The sequence below is a fragment of the Montipora capricornis genome, chromosome 14 (assembly GCF_036669925.1).
Source record: "Montipora capricornis isolate CH-2021 chromosome 14, ASM3666992v2, whole genome shotgun sequence".
Lineage (NCBI taxonomy): Eukaryota > Metazoa > Cnidaria > Anthozoa > Scleractinia > Acroporidae > Montipora > Montipora capricornis.
In genome coordinates, this window is record NC_090896.1 from 17,023,004 (window position 1) to 17,039,855 (window position 16,852).

At 38.0% G+C, this 16,852-nt stretch overlaps 1 protein-coding gene across 1 annotated transcript; it reads left to right on the forward strand.

Annotated features, from left to right (window-relative positions):
• Positions 1 to 1,372: 1,372 nt before the first annotated feature.
• Positions 1,373 to 8,864, forward strand: LOC138031536 (mucin-21-like). Its single transcript, XM_068879217.1, has 9 exons — positions 1,373 to 1,456; positions 2,120 to 2,185; positions 2,825 to 2,914; positions 4,309 to 4,375; positions 4,677 to 5,798; positions 6,261 to 6,317; positions 6,631 to 6,711; positions 8,189 to 8,281; positions 8,737 to 8,864. The coding sequence occupies exons 1-9, from the start codon at positions 1,373 to 1,375 to the stop codon at positions 8,862 to 8,864; spliced, it is 1,788 nt and encodes a 595-aa protein (XP_068735318.1).
• Positions 8,865 to 16,852: the final 7,988 nt, after the last annotated feature.

The following is a 16,852-nucleotide window of genomic DNA, read 5'->3' on the forward strand; positions in this document are numbered from 1 at the left end:
GTCATGCTTGTCATAACTTTTTTGATAAGTATGCTAGCATGTTGTTAGTACTAGTCAAAGCAAAAAGGGTGGTTACCTTCTATTCACTGGTAAACGCAGTCACGAAAATAGAATGTACTTGTTTGAAGAACCTGGTCGTAATGGAGAGACGAGCTTCATTTTTAAATTCTTAAATTTTTATTGAACAAGCGCGTTGTGGCCACAAAGCAAACAAAAGTTTTTTTTCTTTCCGGCTGATGTTACAATTCTCAGATGTGTAAAAATCGGAGCCTTCAAATGCGGGCCCTTTGGCGGCCGAGCACAATCAGAGAGATAATCGACAAATTCGCGATTGGTAGAGATAGAACTGTTGAGAGATGATGAAACTTACATTAATGACATAACAGTTAAAAAAGGCGTGCAGCTGGGATAATCCACTTTTTCGAATTTGCAGGTAAAGTTGACTTACCAATTATTAGCAGAAGAAGTACTTTCAGTCAACTTTCTATCTAATTTGTAAGTGACATTATGAGTTCGCTGCGCAGTCTGCCAGACAGCCTTAATGAGTCCATTACTCGGGAAAATGAGGTAGGTATCAAACCGTTTATGGCTATGCCCTATGCAGCTTGCCCTTCAGATATGGCCAGCTTGACAAAATGTTCTACACTACTAATAATTTTTAGAACCAGGTAACAAGGAATTCAAACATATTCTGAAGGAATAAAATTCCATTTACTTTGCACAAAACTCATTCCGGAGCAGATTTTTTGTCGTCATCTTCTTGTGAAAAAATACCTTGAACTGTCTCCGTTGGTGGCAGTTGTTCTCTGTGTGATCCAGCGAGTAAACCCAGTGATTTGCTTGTGAAACAAAACTGATTACTCCAGAGGACTGCTGTTACACTTAACTGATAAATATTTAGTCCCTGAATGGTTTGGTCAAATACGGGGCATGTGACGTAAAACAATCCTGCCAAGTAGCTGTGTTGCAAAGGTTTAGATGTAACAATGCCCATTGCAATGAAACTGCTTTAACTTTTAGGACGCGTTCAATTTACCGTATTCCAAAATCAGAGTACATGGAATATAAGTTAGGATATATAGTTGCAGATATTCACATTAAGATATTGTCAAACATCTGCTATATCAAACATAGCTTTATTATCTGCATTGCTGCAAAATGCCACACATTGTGGTTTAAAGCATCGCTCCACGCACTCTTAGTCCGGAATAGGGTCAATGGACCGCACCCTTAGTGTGCATTCGCCGAGCAGAAAGCCCCAAGTCAATGAAGTATCAGCAGAATAAATGCGAATCATACTAAATGATAGCACACACTGATCCAGTTCTTTGGGATAGAGAATGCGTATGTATGTCTACATATTTTATAGAGTATGGATGACAACTATGATGCAAACAGTTGGGAACAACTGTCCGACGGAGTTGAAGAAGAAATTTACACGGGACCCCGCGATCAGGTTAGTGAGTTGATTATAAAGTTTCCTTCGTTCTATATTCACAAACTTTCAACATAGCTGAGTAACCGCAAGAGAGGATAAAATACTCCCGCATTCACAGAGTTTCCACAAAACTGAGTTAGTAGACGCGCAAGAACTAGAAACTAGAGACTGACGATTTATTGTTTCCATTTCCGCACGGGCCAAATACCAAAGTAAGTGTAACGCTATATGGCATTTGGACATCGCGTGACAATTAGGCAATATTGAAGAATAAGATAAATCTCTTTGTTTGTCCATCCAAAATGGTCCGAAAATAAACGGGAAAAATATTCTTGCACGATTTTGGAGGGATAAAGAATGTGTATTATAGTAGTTTCTATATTGGCTAAGTACACGATGTACATTGATTAGAAGGTCACGAACATAATATGCCCATAGACCGTATTCAAGTGTTTCACACAGCGTTGATCAACAGTGTTTAATTCAAAACACCAACTCCGAATAGCGCTGATCCACAAGCAAATTGTTGTTCCCTGTTAGTGTTGTCTATCGACTCAGGTCGAACGGTTCCTTACTACGTTATGTGCAGTTAACAGTGGATTGATTGTTTTGTTGTTGTGGATGGATTATTTATGAACATAATCAAAGTTACGGTATGCATCTATCGTCCTGTTTTTTTAGGATCTTCATATTCCGGATGACGATGTATTTAGTTACCGGTATCAGCCTGTCAGTCCAGGAAACACTGTAGGTCAAATGTACGATTTACACTAAAATGCATGGGCAGTGTAGAAAATACATCTTAAGCTTTGGGCACTACTGAATAACCCTTGCTACCTCTAGCTATAATCTTTGATTTCCTCTAGCTTATAATAATCACCTCAGTAATAACCTTGATTTAAATAACTGTATTTCTTACAATTTGCTGATTCCGGTTGTCGATTGTTTAATGTAAAATGACGGTATTATGGATGTCTTTCGTCCTATTTCCTGTCACGTTTTTTTAGGATCTTCATATCCCGGGTGACGATGTATTTTCTAACTTGAGGAGTTACCTCGATCAGCCGGACAGTCCAGGGAACACACTGGGTCAAATTTATATTTTACACTTAAATGCAGCAAATTACAAAGTAGTTAATGCACGCTTGGTCCACTCTAGTTATTATCTTTGATTTTCTCTAGTTATGACTTAATAATAGGCTTCATTTAAAGTAGAAAAGACAGAGGAAGTAAAGAGAAAGAAATGAGAAAAATTACATAGGAAATTAAAATGCTTTTCATTCTGAGTTGTCAAGTGCTACATTCATAATGAAAAAGAAAACAATTTGGATTTTGCCAGTCGATGTCAATGCATTTTCATTTAATGGTTGGCAATTTGTTTAAAAGACTGTACACAGTGGTGCTAATGGCAACGAGGACCCAGCTGAAGAGCAAGGACCCAGAGCGTTGCCTTCAGGTGGTTCTTCTGGTGACGAGGTGACTAATGTGGTGTCTCTTAAATCTAAATCATAATGATAAGAATCCTTGATTGGAGTGGGCATTTCTTTGAGTATCATCTTGACATGTAACGAGACTTAACCAGACTCAAAACCCAACATGCCCAAAATAATTCCATCTTTGTACAGTATCTGTCAAATGCATTGTATATCTTTGGGAGTAGGTTTCTCAATTTTCTCTTCAAACTAGTTTATTTTTTTCGGTTCATATTTTCAATATGATAAGCTTAACGAATGTGACATGAAGTTGAACACACTACACGTATTCACACTGTCTCGATGTATTTGGCTCCCAAAATTGTACTGTCTGGACAAATTGACAGCACATGCTTTATATGTTTTTATGGAGTCAAGTGTTTGTTATTCTTGTTTTGGGGAAATACATTATTGTATTTTGTTTGAAAATAACACACATAATTTTTCATTACCCTTACCCAGGGTAATAAAATGACTGCACTTTATTTCTAACTTTAGGAATGGAGATGACTATTTTGAAATTTAGTCACTGACAAAACTTCAAGAAATAATTTGATACCTGCAAATGCTCCAGATTGTGGATTTACTGCAAGGGAACTTCACAGGGTAGCAGGACAAGGCTCGCTTTATCTTCGCTTGGTTGAAGCATTCCCCAGTCAGGTAACATAATGATGTATTTCGTAAGCTGCTACTTTGTTTAGTTTTTTTTGGCATTCCTTTTCACATACTTTTTGCTGAGCTCCACACCACTGTTCGCCATGCTGAGCACCATTGTGAAGATAATGTGGTGAAACCATGAGTTGCTTTTGTCAGCATGTAGGTAAGATAATAATAAAAATTATTGCTAGCTGGCATGGACGCCCAGTGAAGTTTCCCAATAATTTAATAAGATCATACTAATAATTATAATGTTATTAACGCATTTACACCTCAAAACACCGAAGTAAGGACCACATTGATGAGTGAAATCGTCTACCAGTAGACAGAGTAAAATATATTTAACTCACACACAGGGGTCAATGGGTTAATTATTTATTTCAGAGCCAGAGTCCCATACAGCAAGGTTCATCTACAGGTAATATTGACACTGATCGATATTTTTAAAATCTTAAATTTCAAAAACAAAATGTAAACTCAATGAATGGACAACACCTCTAATTATTGTCATCAACATATGTATATATGAGATACATAATCATTACTATGTCGCTGACTAACTATTATAAACATGATGTATATACAAATCATGCTCACCTCAAAAGTTGCACTGGTAAAGTTACAATGATCCAATAAAGTATATTACATAGACAAAAAATCAATCCACAAGGGCTGGTCGTTTTTTGCCCCTATTCTTTGGCAAATATCATTTTCATTATTGTCTACCTTTCTACATCACAGGAAGACAGTCCCATCCAGGTTTTGTCTTTCGACAAACTTATCTTTCGACAAACTTATCTTTCTGGAGGTAAGTACGCTTATGGACTTTTTTCATTTGGGGTTTTTGTCAATGTAATGCCATATCAAAAAACCATACAACTTTGTGTATACTAACCAGATACGATATACAAGTTAAGGATACCTTAAGTCACTTGGTCGTACAGTAATTTTGGCAAGGTATTAAACATTGTATATTTAATATACTTATAAGAATTTTGTAGAAGTCAACTGTATAAATCCTTCAATGTTTCGTCTTTTTGTTTTCCAATTTGACCTTTAGTATTAAATCAAGTCTCACTGATATGATCCTAACATTATTTTTAACTCAGCAACTAGATTTGGTGCTTTGGAGCCAGAACCAAGAAGGAGAGTTTCAGGAAGTGATGCGCAATTAAACATTGCATCATCAAGCAACACTGAAAGAAACACTACCTCTGGTGATCGATTCACTTTCACACCCCCAAGACCATCCAGTTCAAGTAGATTTGGCAGACCATCCATGACAAGGTCCATGACTTCTAGTACTGGATCAAGTTCAACATCAACCAGTACAACTACCAATGGTCCAGTAGCCGAGACAAGGGCTAGACTAGTTAGCCATCCAGGTGGAAGGGGACCATCAGGCAGTTCAAATGGAACACACACCATAAGAACCAATAATATAAGTAGTCCTATATCTGGAAGTAGACTCTACAGACTCTCTAGGGGAAGGACGCTTCAAGGTAGGCCAACCTCCACAAGAACCACATCAACTACCACTATTAGTAATGCCAGGGCAGGGAGGAGTAATATAGCACCGATTATGGATACAGCGATAGCTACTAGTACCTCATCAACTAGTACCATTACTAACGCTAGTGCAACGAGCAGCAATGCAACAACTGTTATGGTGACAGCTTCAGTGACTAGTTCTACTTTATCGAGCACCTTATCAACTAGCACCATTACTATTGCTAGTGCAAGAAGCAGCAATGCAGCACCTGTCATGGTGACCACTGCAATGACTAGTTTGACCTCCTCAAGCATCTCCATAACGAATTCTGCACCTGCTGTTCGATCTGGCAGTGTACCAATTAGTCTCTCTGTAGCGGTAACCTCAATTGCCACAAATTCAGTCTCAATACACACCACTGTAAATAGCAATGTGGCCAGTGGGACTAACACCACCAATGTTTTGAGTCCATCAGTTACGGCCAGTAGTGTTGCAATGCCAAGTGGTATGGGAGGTGGTTCTAATCATGTGGATGGTGGAGATGCTCTCCAAAGTAATGAAGGGACTATAAGCTCTTCAGGTGAAGTTGAACATAACCCCGGTCGCAGATGGCGTGCAACTCTTCCAATAGAAGTTGATGACAGTGATGCCGACGATGGAGCTGGGCTTGAAACTGAAGTATCTGGGATAGATAATGCTACTCCACCCACCTCAACATGCACACCTACTACTGGAACAGGTATTACTTTAATCAACACAACTTATTATAAGTTAGTTTTTCACATGCAGTGTCAGTGTATAATTTTAAGACGTTAGGTTAAATATCTAAAGAAAACAGCTTTGGCATAGATATGCATATAGAAACAGGATGGGCAGTTTTAATTTTTGTGGCATTTATAATGTTTTGCCATTACTACTGGTCCAGAAAATATGAGATAAAAGGTTCATTTCATTTTAAACATTGACTTGGATTTTTTGTTTCATTCTCCTTAGTAATGGCAGGGACAGAGTGAACAACCACTATAACTACAATAGCTGTCTCCAGGCAATCAATTGAGCATTTAAGTGCATGCATTACAGGTAATGCATGAATTTGTATTTAACATTTGTGTTTAAAAATTTGTTATGATTTTCTCATGCCCCCAGGTGCAATGATAGTGGGTTGTAATAATTATACTAATGATTACATTGCTCCATATAGGCACCATAGAGTTACCAGAGGCAAGTGTGCTGCTTGATCTGTTGCCTCCAAATCAGGGTATGACGTATTATAATAATATACTCACCAACAGCTGCAATACATATTTACCTTTTATTATCAAATTACACACATGGATCGAAATATTGCAAGCCGAAATTTGACTCTTAGGGCTTCATTCCCATATAACAAGTTGTTTACGGGCACCAGTGCTTTATAATAATTATTATACTTATGGTATTGAATAAGTTGTAGAAGTTTGCAGAACTACCCTACAAGGTATGCAGTCATTTCTATACATTCATGTTCATAATGAACAGAAAAGTAAAAAATTAATTTAAAAAATTAATTGTTGTTGCTTTTTTTGGGCCAGTTGGCAAGTGCGCTACAAACATCCATTTCAATGACACAATCTGCAAGGCTGCCATTCAATCATCCATGTACCTTCTATGTGGTAAGTAAACAAGTTGTGAGACAGATTGTGTCTACTTGGTATGTCAAATTAAGTTTTGGATGACTGGGAAACCTGTGGTGATTGAGGTTGGCAATCAGTTTACAAGTTGTCAATAATTATTGTTATGAATGTTTCAGCTCATGGAAATGGTACGTATATGTGGACAGTCAAGCAGACCAGCACTAATGTGCGTCTGTAGTGAGAGACAGTGGCTTTTGTGGAGGTGACAACATTCTTCCTCTTATTTTTTAGTATAAATACACAGGTGATTATACAAAATCGCGCGCTCTCATTGGCTCGCTATCTCGGATTATCAGCCGATAATCACTTTGATGGACAAAATGGCTGCCAGTAGTTGTTTTGCCACTGTAAGTGAAGATGATTTCACGTTGAAATGTTTGTTTTCTCTTTTTTGAAATAATAACGTGTGTATTTATACTAAAACAATTATTCGAGTCAGGCTCAGTGATTATCGGTGAATATTCACCTCGACTTCGTCTCTGTGAATATTCACCAATAATCACTTCGCCTTTGGCGAATAATTGTTAAACATTTAATACAATAATAAGAATATTGATACGCATAGTAATAATGCTACTATTACATGTAATCTTTATTTGTATAGCATCTGTACCACTAACTGTTCTAGGCGCCTTACAAAACGAACAAACATATTATAAAATTCAATTTTCAATAAATCACAATCATGCTAACAATCAAAGTGCATGTAAGAGAGATGAATTGCCTAAAATAACCAAAATCAATAGAATTATGACATGGCATCACCATGTTTCCAAATATTAAACTTATTGCCTTTTGCTTCATACTGCAGTCACACTGATATTCGATGTTTTACAATTCTCCCATTAAATGAATATAAATCGTTAACAACAACCGGTAACAATGTTGATATAATTTACATTTGTCAGGCCCATTTTTGAACACAGAGATATTGCAAATGTGGTGAATGAGCAATTTTTGTTTTGGGTGCAATCATCAGATGGTGCTACGGGAAAACAAGGTAAAGTAAATTATAGAGTAAACAGTTTGACAGTACTTATGCATAAACTGGGTTACCACAAAAAAAGGTTAAACCTCCACTGGTTAGGGAAAGCTTAAACAAAGAGTATACTTGTACTTACACCATGTCTGTTTAATTAATTAAAATTATGAAACCCTGAATGGTTGGAATGAAAAGTACATGTAAATGACAAGTGTTATTCGGTCCTTGACACATATACATGGAATGAAAACATTATCCAAAGATTGATATAAATTACAAATAGTTAAAAAGTATAACAAAGACAATTGAAATTTAAATGATAATTTTTGTAATATTACTTGATCTCACTGAAATGTTGACGCTTAGTACACAAATATGAACATATACACCTCACACTGTGGTATAATTTAGCTTCACAGGCTTGATCTGTCGGTACTTTTTCTTATTACAAAGCATAACTTGTGTTGTTTTCAGGACTAGAAGCCATACAACATCACAGCAGTTCAGGAATGGTGGCTGTAGTTTGCAATGTCGATGGTTGCAAAAAAGTTTTGCAAAAGATCACAGGTATTGATCACAATAATGTATCTCAAACATGATCCAATTTGACAAGAATATAATTACATGCTCAACCCTTGCTATTCTATCTACACATTAATAGGGGTCAACATGATTGTACAAAATGTAATATTTGTATTAGACGTAACTTGCCACTATGCTTTAGAGGGGAAACATTAAAATTTAATTGAATGACTTGATGGAACAGATGATTGCTTCTGGGCCAATTAGTAATACATTCTTGAAAGATTTAGCACAAACCTTGTTAATTGATACTAGCATTTCATTGAAGTACGACTTTCAACTAAAGTAAATAGTTAAATTCTAAATATCATCATTCATAGTCAAACAATATTTATTATTTATTCATGCTTATGGAATTTGAGAATAATTATGTTTGAACATTGATAATTAATAATTGTTCACATCTTTCCCCCTCATCACAAAACAATGTTTTGTTTAAGAGTCACCAAGTGTTTCCGAATTCCAAAGACTTCTGGAAGAAGCGTTGAAAGAATTTCAAGAACAGAAGAGGAAATGGTATGAGGATTATAACACACCTGTTGTAATGTCCAATCTAATTAACACATAATTTATAAGGTTTTGTTCATATGTACAAAATTAATCTTAACGTAAATTAATTCCCTTTGCCTTCACCATCTATATCACAGAAGCTAGGAAAGAAACAAATACTGTAAAGTTTCATGAAACATTTCATACTCTGTTATCTCAGGCTGGCCTTAAAAGCAGAAAGGGATTTGAAGAAGGAACAAGATCTGGCATTTGCAGAATCTCTCAAAGCTGACAAAGAGAAGGTTTGAAACATCGATTTTAGATTTTGGTATTAGAGCGAAGTCAACTATAGTCCCATATAGTTTAAAAAGTGTGGCCGCCCATGAATGGAATTCTCTACCAAGAAACATTCATGATACGCCTACTCTTAGGACTTTTAAGTCAAATTATTCAGTTATTTCCTAAATCTCAATGTAAATGTGGTTGTTTGTAGTGTCTGTCAGTCTTAATAATTATCTTGTTTTGCGATGTGATCCTGTATATATTATTTTTTTTGTACATATCTTAATATCTAAAGATTTTTATCTGTTTACAATATTACTATTTTTACTAATCACAGGTTTACACAAGCAAATCTTTTGATTTTACGGTCTTTTCAGTCTAAATAAAGATATTATTAGTATTGTTATTATTATTAATATATCGAGTCAATTGACTAAAAATTCTAATTCAGTCTGTATTATGATCTTTCCAACGTGCAACAGGAGCTAAGAAAAAAGAATACCAAAGGCTGCCAATGTGAACTGCTTGAAGAGGTACACGGAATTACATGATGCATTATGTAAAGAGCATGATGAGTCAGTATTGCTATCAAGCAAATAAATTTTTTTGCTTCATTCATGACAATGGAACAACCATTTATGTATGTACACTAATTATGTTAAAAAAGGGCATGTATCCCATAAATTATTGTATTAATGACATGGAACCAATTGCAGTCACTCTAAGTACTTAAAATAAGGTGTCTGATTTTTAAAAGGACATCAGTCACATATTTTAGTTGAATTCCTTTGCTAGATCCGTTCAGAGCTTATAACCACAGAACCACCACAACAGGAGTGTAGTGATGAACAGCCACAGCAAGAGAGCAATGAGGGGCAACGACAAGAAAATGCAAATGAACCACCAGCGAAGAGGCTTAGATCAGAAGGAGAGATGCAAATTGCTGTTGTTCTTCCTGATGGCAAAAGGCATATACTGGATGCTCCATTGCAAAACACTTTGATGGTGGGTTAACAAACTGTGGGTTGTGATGCATGCATTCTTATTTTTCTCCAAATGACTCGATTACATGTACAGTATGTTCCCTGAACTGCAATGCCGTGTCCCCTGTCCTCATTACTTTATGATCATCCCATCCTCAAAAGTGGGCCCGGATAATCAATGGCTCAATATTCACAATGATTTACTTGCTGGAAAATCTGCAGGCATGTTTACCAGCTTTTTGAGATACATTTACTGTGAATGGGCTTGTAACACTGTGAGTATCAGCTTGTATGAAGTCACAACAACCAATTCGAACCAAGAGTGCAACATAATATTGTAATAATGTAATTTTGTTTTTCATTTAAATCTAGGATCTATACCAAAAAGTGAGAAATTTGCTTCCTGGACAATATGTCTCAGCATCTATTGCTCTACACTGTCCGCTTGACAGCAATGTTACCAGACGGCTTCGTGAAAGCAGCATGCGTATACAGGACTTAGGTCTGGAATCAAATGTTGTAGTGAGAGTATCCTTAAATGAAAATGATGCAAACAGATCACAAGAAACTTAAAAAAAATTTTAAAGTGGATGTGGATGATTTTCTATGTTACAATAGTCAGAACATACTGATCATTGATACAAGTCATGGGAATTGCTGACTCCTGAAATGCACTCACTAGTGCACACAGCAGCAGCAGCAGCATTCAGAGATTAAAAAGTGTATTTCAAAGTATGATATAGTAAACTTCATTCTCAAAGGAAAATCTCGAGGGAAATGCTGACTCCTGAATGCACAGTTATGAAAGTGCTTGCAGTTGAGGAATGCAGCATACATAATATATCCCTCAAATAATAGAGTTTAAAATGGCAATACTAAAGCACAGTCATCCCGGCAACAATGAGCTGAGTTGGTTACTTGATGATACCCCCTGAAAGTCTTAAAATGCTCTTCTGTTCTGAAAGGAACTGCTGAGAAGAGTTGTGTAGGACGAGATACCAAAGGTGACTAACATGTCCCAAAGACATCTTGCTTAAGACTTGTAACAGGATAATACCCTCTTGCAAATGAGGGGGGAACAGGAAACCATTTGAATAAAGGCAACATTAAGAAGAAATGGAAGAAGTGTAGTTTTCAACAACAATATTTCTTGCCAGAATAAAAAATAAACTGTTATTGTTACAAATGTGAGGTACTAGTGCATGAGCCAGGGGGGGTTGTGAGTACCACCTAGGGGGACAAAGGCTGACACTACTTTTTGAAAAGTAAATTACCTGTAGTTAACAAATATATGTGATAGCAAGCTGTCACTCTTAGCTATGCCGAGATATTAAGGGGGTAGGGGTAAGTAGTGAAATTCGTCAAATTTCGCATTTTGTTTACAATCACTTTGAAAACGTGTCAGTTTTTGCTTTTAAGAACCAGAAATTACTTGAAAATATTTGAATATGATAAAGAAAGTATTTTAATGATGTTTTATGCAAAAATATGCCAGAGTGTGCACTAATGGTAGCATCTGCTGACCACCTGATAAAACGCTTTTATGGAAAGCCACGAGGTAAGAACTAATGAATTATTTGCAATTTTTGTACTGCTTTTGATGTGAAAAACAAGTCTAAAATATGTCTTTTAAAAGAATTTGCATTAGAGCAGAGAACTAGATGATTATATAACCAAAAAACACTTTATTTTAGAGATAATTCTTCTCTGTTATCACTGGAAGTTTTCAAGATGGCGGCTGGCTAAATATTGGTTTATGACAGTTGAAAAGGTAGGATTTGCATGGCATATTTTTACTTATTTCGAATATGTTGGTGTCTTTAATGTTATAAATGAAATAAGTGTACCATAAAAACTCTATCTGATACAGAAAAAGCATACAATATTTACAGAATATGCTATGATAGAATTATGGATAAGAAACACTCGAAGGATTGCAAATATTTTGCTTTATTTTGTAACAGTTTTTTATCGAGTCTACAATTGATGTAAGTTTGAGCTATCAAAAGTAATCAGGAATTGACATCGTTGCTTTAAGGTTAGTCTTATTCAATTCCATGGATTTGATACAACAACTAAGCCATGATGAAAACACACGTTTAGACTGAAGCCTTTTAAGCATCATTTTTTGCATCAATAACTCAACATGTTCTTATTATCTGTTTTCAGTCTTTACTGAACCTCTATGGCTAGCAAACTAGGCAACCATACATGTATCCTTCATTCGAAAACTGTTCAAATTGACTCGGATGATCATCTCATCAGCCCCCAAAGTTATGAATCATGGTTGACACTATTCGAGGCTGCAAAAGTTCGTAAGTTTACACCTGTGCTAGATGTCGCACAAAATCTGGAAGAGCGCGAGGTCCCTTCAATATTTTACCATAGAAAATGTCGAAGTATATTCACCATGAAAAGAGACTTGGAAACAATAAAGAGAAAGAATCAGAACCCCCACAACGAAGAGGATGAAGATTTCATACAAGCAGCAAAGAAAAGAAATGTAACACCACCAACACGAGTATACAGCAAAGATTGTATTTTCTGCGAAAAAGTGAAGTACATCCGCTCAACCTCTTCTCGAGAGCCCTTAGTTAAGGCTGCTCAACTCGGAGTCGACAAGACGCTAAGAGAGAAAGCCCTCGCCAAATGTGACCAGAAGATTTTAGCTGTTACCAGCAGGGACATAGTCGCTGCAGAAGCGCACTACCACCGATCATGTTACAGAGAATATACCAGACCCGAAAAACCTAGTTCTTCCTCTACAGACGAAGTAAGGGATGATGCAGAGGAAAAGGCTTTTAGTGATCTATTCAAATACATCCGGTTAGAAGTCATTGGAAAAAAATCAGTTGTTACAATGACAGATCTTACCTCAAAGCTTGAAGTATTAGCGCAAGCTCAAGGAAAAGAAAAATTGAGTGAGGCAACCAGAAAGCATATAAGGAGAAAAATAGAGGCGGAGTTTGGCTCTATTTTATTAATATTTCCAGATGACAAGGGAAAGCTTATTGTTGTTCCAGAGAATTTGAGTGTGGAGGACATCGTGAACATGAATTTGGTCATGAAGAAAGAGCTTGACATTCTGAAACATCATTCGAGCGATATTGGTAAGATAATCGACCAGAGTTCCACTTACATCCGACATGAAATGGAAGTCACCATGGCCAATACATCCATCTGACGTAGACATCCGGTCATTTCCAGTTCCAGAGAGTCTGAAGCGTTTGTTGATGAGTGTGCTTACAGCTGATGTCAGTAATCCATCACAACGAATCGTGAATCTTGTCTGCTCTTTTAGTCAAGGCATCGTCTATGCTGTAACATGCGGTAAAACAAAGCCCCCAAAGCAAGTTCTTTTATCGTATGGTGTGAAGACCCTGACAGGCAATGTTGAGCTTTTGCAAATATTGAACAGCTTTGGACATGGTGTATCATACCACCAGCTTGAGAAAAACGACACTGCACTTTGTATAGAGAAAATTGCCAGTAGTCTAAACCAAAGCCCAATTATTCCCAAAGCTATTCAAGCCAACCTTTTTACGAACTTAGCATGGGATAATATTGACCGTTTAGAGGAGACGCTAACAGGGAAAGGAACGACTCATCGTGTAAACGGTATTATAGTCCAGCCTCAATTGTATGGTCCACACCTTCCTACTGCAGCAGCACCAGTTATTGAGAAGCGAAAACAGAGAACAATCAGACAGGAACTTCAAACTATCAACCCTTACATATCAGGTGAAAGAGTGGGACCGCAATCACCTAAGACTGCTGGCGTAACTGAAGACGAGAAAGCCCAAAGTAAACTTGCTGGCTTCCCCGAAATACCCACTGTGTCAACCAGAAGATACCGGGATGGACTGGTTTCAACATCCAAGCCCGTAATGATGAGGACATAACGAAAGACATAGTTGGATACCTTCCAACTATAAATGCACCTGCTACTGAGATGAAAACCGTCAATGAAATTCTTTCCAATTCGGATGAAATTAGAAAAGTGTTGAATCTGAAAGAAATAGTTGTTGTCATGGATCAAGCATTGTATGCCAAAGCAGCAGAAATCAAATGGCAGCATCCAAACACTTACAGCTCCATAATCCTTAGACTTGGGACATTCCACACAATTTGCAATTTGATGTCCATTATCGGAAAACGCTTTGAAGACGCCGGACTGAAGGACTTGTGCATTGAGTCAGGAGTGATTGCTGAGGGATCCATTCAAAATGTTCTTACTGGGAAGATGTATAATCGAGGCGTACGAGTTCACAAGTGCATGTATGAAGCTTTGATGAGGTTAGCTTGGAAACAGTTTGCTCTATGGGTAAATGAAGAACATCCAAACAAGTTACCTGCGGTTTGTGCTTTAGAAGAACAAGTGGCGGAAGTTGCAAATGATATCACTCAACGAGCACACAATGCAACTCTACAAAGCACTGGTTTTGGAGAAGTTCATCGATTGTGGGAAGCGTTCTTAAACCATCTCCGGAGTAGTAATGGTGAACAGTCCAAGTTCTGGATGTCTTACGTTGATATTGTCGACAACCTGCTGGCGCTGATAAGAGCTTCCAGAGAAGGAAACTGGCTTTTACACCTTCATGCTATCCGAGCGATGATACCATGGTGTTTCGCTTACGATAAGGTTAACTTTGCCAGATACCTGCCTGTGTACTTGGCAGAGATGATAAATCTGCAGACTCACCACCCCTGTGTTCATCAAGGACTGATGGCAGGACACTTCTCCATTCAGCTGTCTGAAGGAAGTGCTTTTGGCCGTCTCCCAGTCGACCAGACTACCGAGGTAACAATCAACAAAGACACAAAAACAGCTGGTGGAGTTACCAAAATTAGCTTAAAGACAGGAGCTGTCAACCGATTCTACATGACCGCTGAGTATCGGTGTTCGTTTTTGACTCAGCTCAAATCATGGGGAGTTGCAAGCACCAAGGATCGCCAAAGATGAGAAAGCAGTATCAGCAGTGCAAAATCTAATCGATAGCTGGAATAATCCATTTGCAGAGGGTCAAAACGTTGTCAGCATTTCAACAGCCAAGGAAGCTCCCGATGATGTTAGACGGGACTTGCTACAAGCTGAGTCTATTGGCGAGGAGGAATACCAGAGATTCAAGAGAGAGCGACTCGAAAGTACTCCACCAAAAGTCAAGTTCCATGATCCCTTAAAACTGAAGAAACTGAAAACGTTTTCTTCTCTCAGCAAGCAAAAGAAAATCAAGACCACTGGACGAGCAGTCATACTTAAAGCAGACAGGACTCTCTTCACCAGGATGATCATCATGGGACAAAGTTGGAAGATTGATCTCAGAGATTTGCTAAGTCATAGTCTTGGTCCTTTGCCTTGGGCTCTAGCAACACCAGAAGGTCTGCCAACGAAGACCAACAAGGCGGCATTAGCAGCACAACTACAGAAGAACGAACACTTAGTGCAAGGAATTCCAGAGAATGCAGCAACTATAATAGATGCCATGGGCCTCGTACAGAAGATCAATGTTGCAACTAGTCAAACCACATTTGGAAGTGTTGCACGAACGTTTTTTACCATGGCCTTGAATGAAGGTGGACCACAAAGTACTAGAATTCACATTGTGTTTGATACGTACAGAGAAATATCCATCAAGAATGTCGAGAGAGGTATCAGAGGGCAGGTTCAAGGGGTGCAATTAGCAAACATCACTGCTACACAGATGATCCGACAGTGGAGGAGGTTTCTCAGTGAAATGAAGAACAAGACCAGCTTGATTCGATTTCTTGCAAATGAGTTCAAGAAAGAGGAATACAGGGAAATTCTGCAACGCCAAAGAAAGGGTATCTTCACTACAAGCGAAGAGAAATGCTGGAAGATCACAGGAGAAAGTGTCGAGGAGGTGCCAGAGCTGGCTAGCTCACATGAAGAAGCTGACATGCGGCTTTTACTTCATCCTTCACACGCTGCCCAGGAGGGTCATCAAGCTGTCATTGTCGTCACAGAAGAGACAGATGTTTTTGCTTTGCTACTTTCATTCTGTAGAACCATGAACACAACCATCTTGCAGAAGTGTGGCTCCAAAACACGCACCAAGCTGATTGACATAAAGAAAATCACAACCGTCCTTGGTGAAGACACATGCAAAGGTCTAATTGGTGTGCACGCTTTTACAGGCTGTGATAGCGTAAGTGCATTTGCAGGCAAGGGAAAAGCAAAAGCCTTAAAGATACTTAGGGATGATGCAGAAGTTAAAGAAACTTTCTCTAGATTGGGCGAAGAATGGCAACTTCCACCTGACCTCTTCACCCGCATAGAGAAATGCACCTGCGACCTCTATTCATCTGGAGCTACTGAAGTGAATGCTGTGCACTACAATCTCTTCTGTTCCAAGAATGGCGAGATGGAATCCTTTCAGCTACTACCGTGCAAAGATTCCCTTCAGAAACACACCTTACGCGCTAACTATCAAGCGGGTGTCTGGAAACGATGTCTTCAACAACATCCTACAATTCCAAGTCCTGCCGGCATGGGATGGAAACTGCGGCAAGTGGAAGAACGAGAAGAACTTCAGTTTGACTGGATGGATGGAAAACCCGCTCCTGATGCAGTCCTAGAGCTACTTGCATGTCGTTGCACAAAGTCCTGCAAGCTTCCCAGTTGTGTTTGCTTGGCTAATGGTCTGAAATGTACAGACATTTGCAGTCTGAAAGAATGCCAAAACCAAATTGAAGATGATGAGGAAATTGATCTTTATAATTCAGATGATGGCACAGATGACTCAGATGATACTGATGATGAAGATTAGTTACAAATGTTTGT

What these genes read in the sequence shown, in the direction of transcription:
- LOC138031536 (XM_068879217.1), top strand. Translation starts at nt 1,373, where the DNA reads ATGGATGACAACTATGATGCAAACAGTTGGGAACAACTGTCCGACGGA. An exon ending in ACACGGGACCCCGCGATCAG is followed by an intron (nt 1,457 to 2,119) that starts GTTAGTGAGTTG and finishes CTGTTTTTTTAG; the next exon opens with GATCTTCATATTCCGGATGA. An exon ending in ACAAACTTATCTTTCTGGAG is followed by an intron (nt 4,376 to 4,676) that starts GTAAGTACGCTT and finishes TTTTTAACTCAG; the next exon opens with CAACTAGATTTGGTGCTTTG.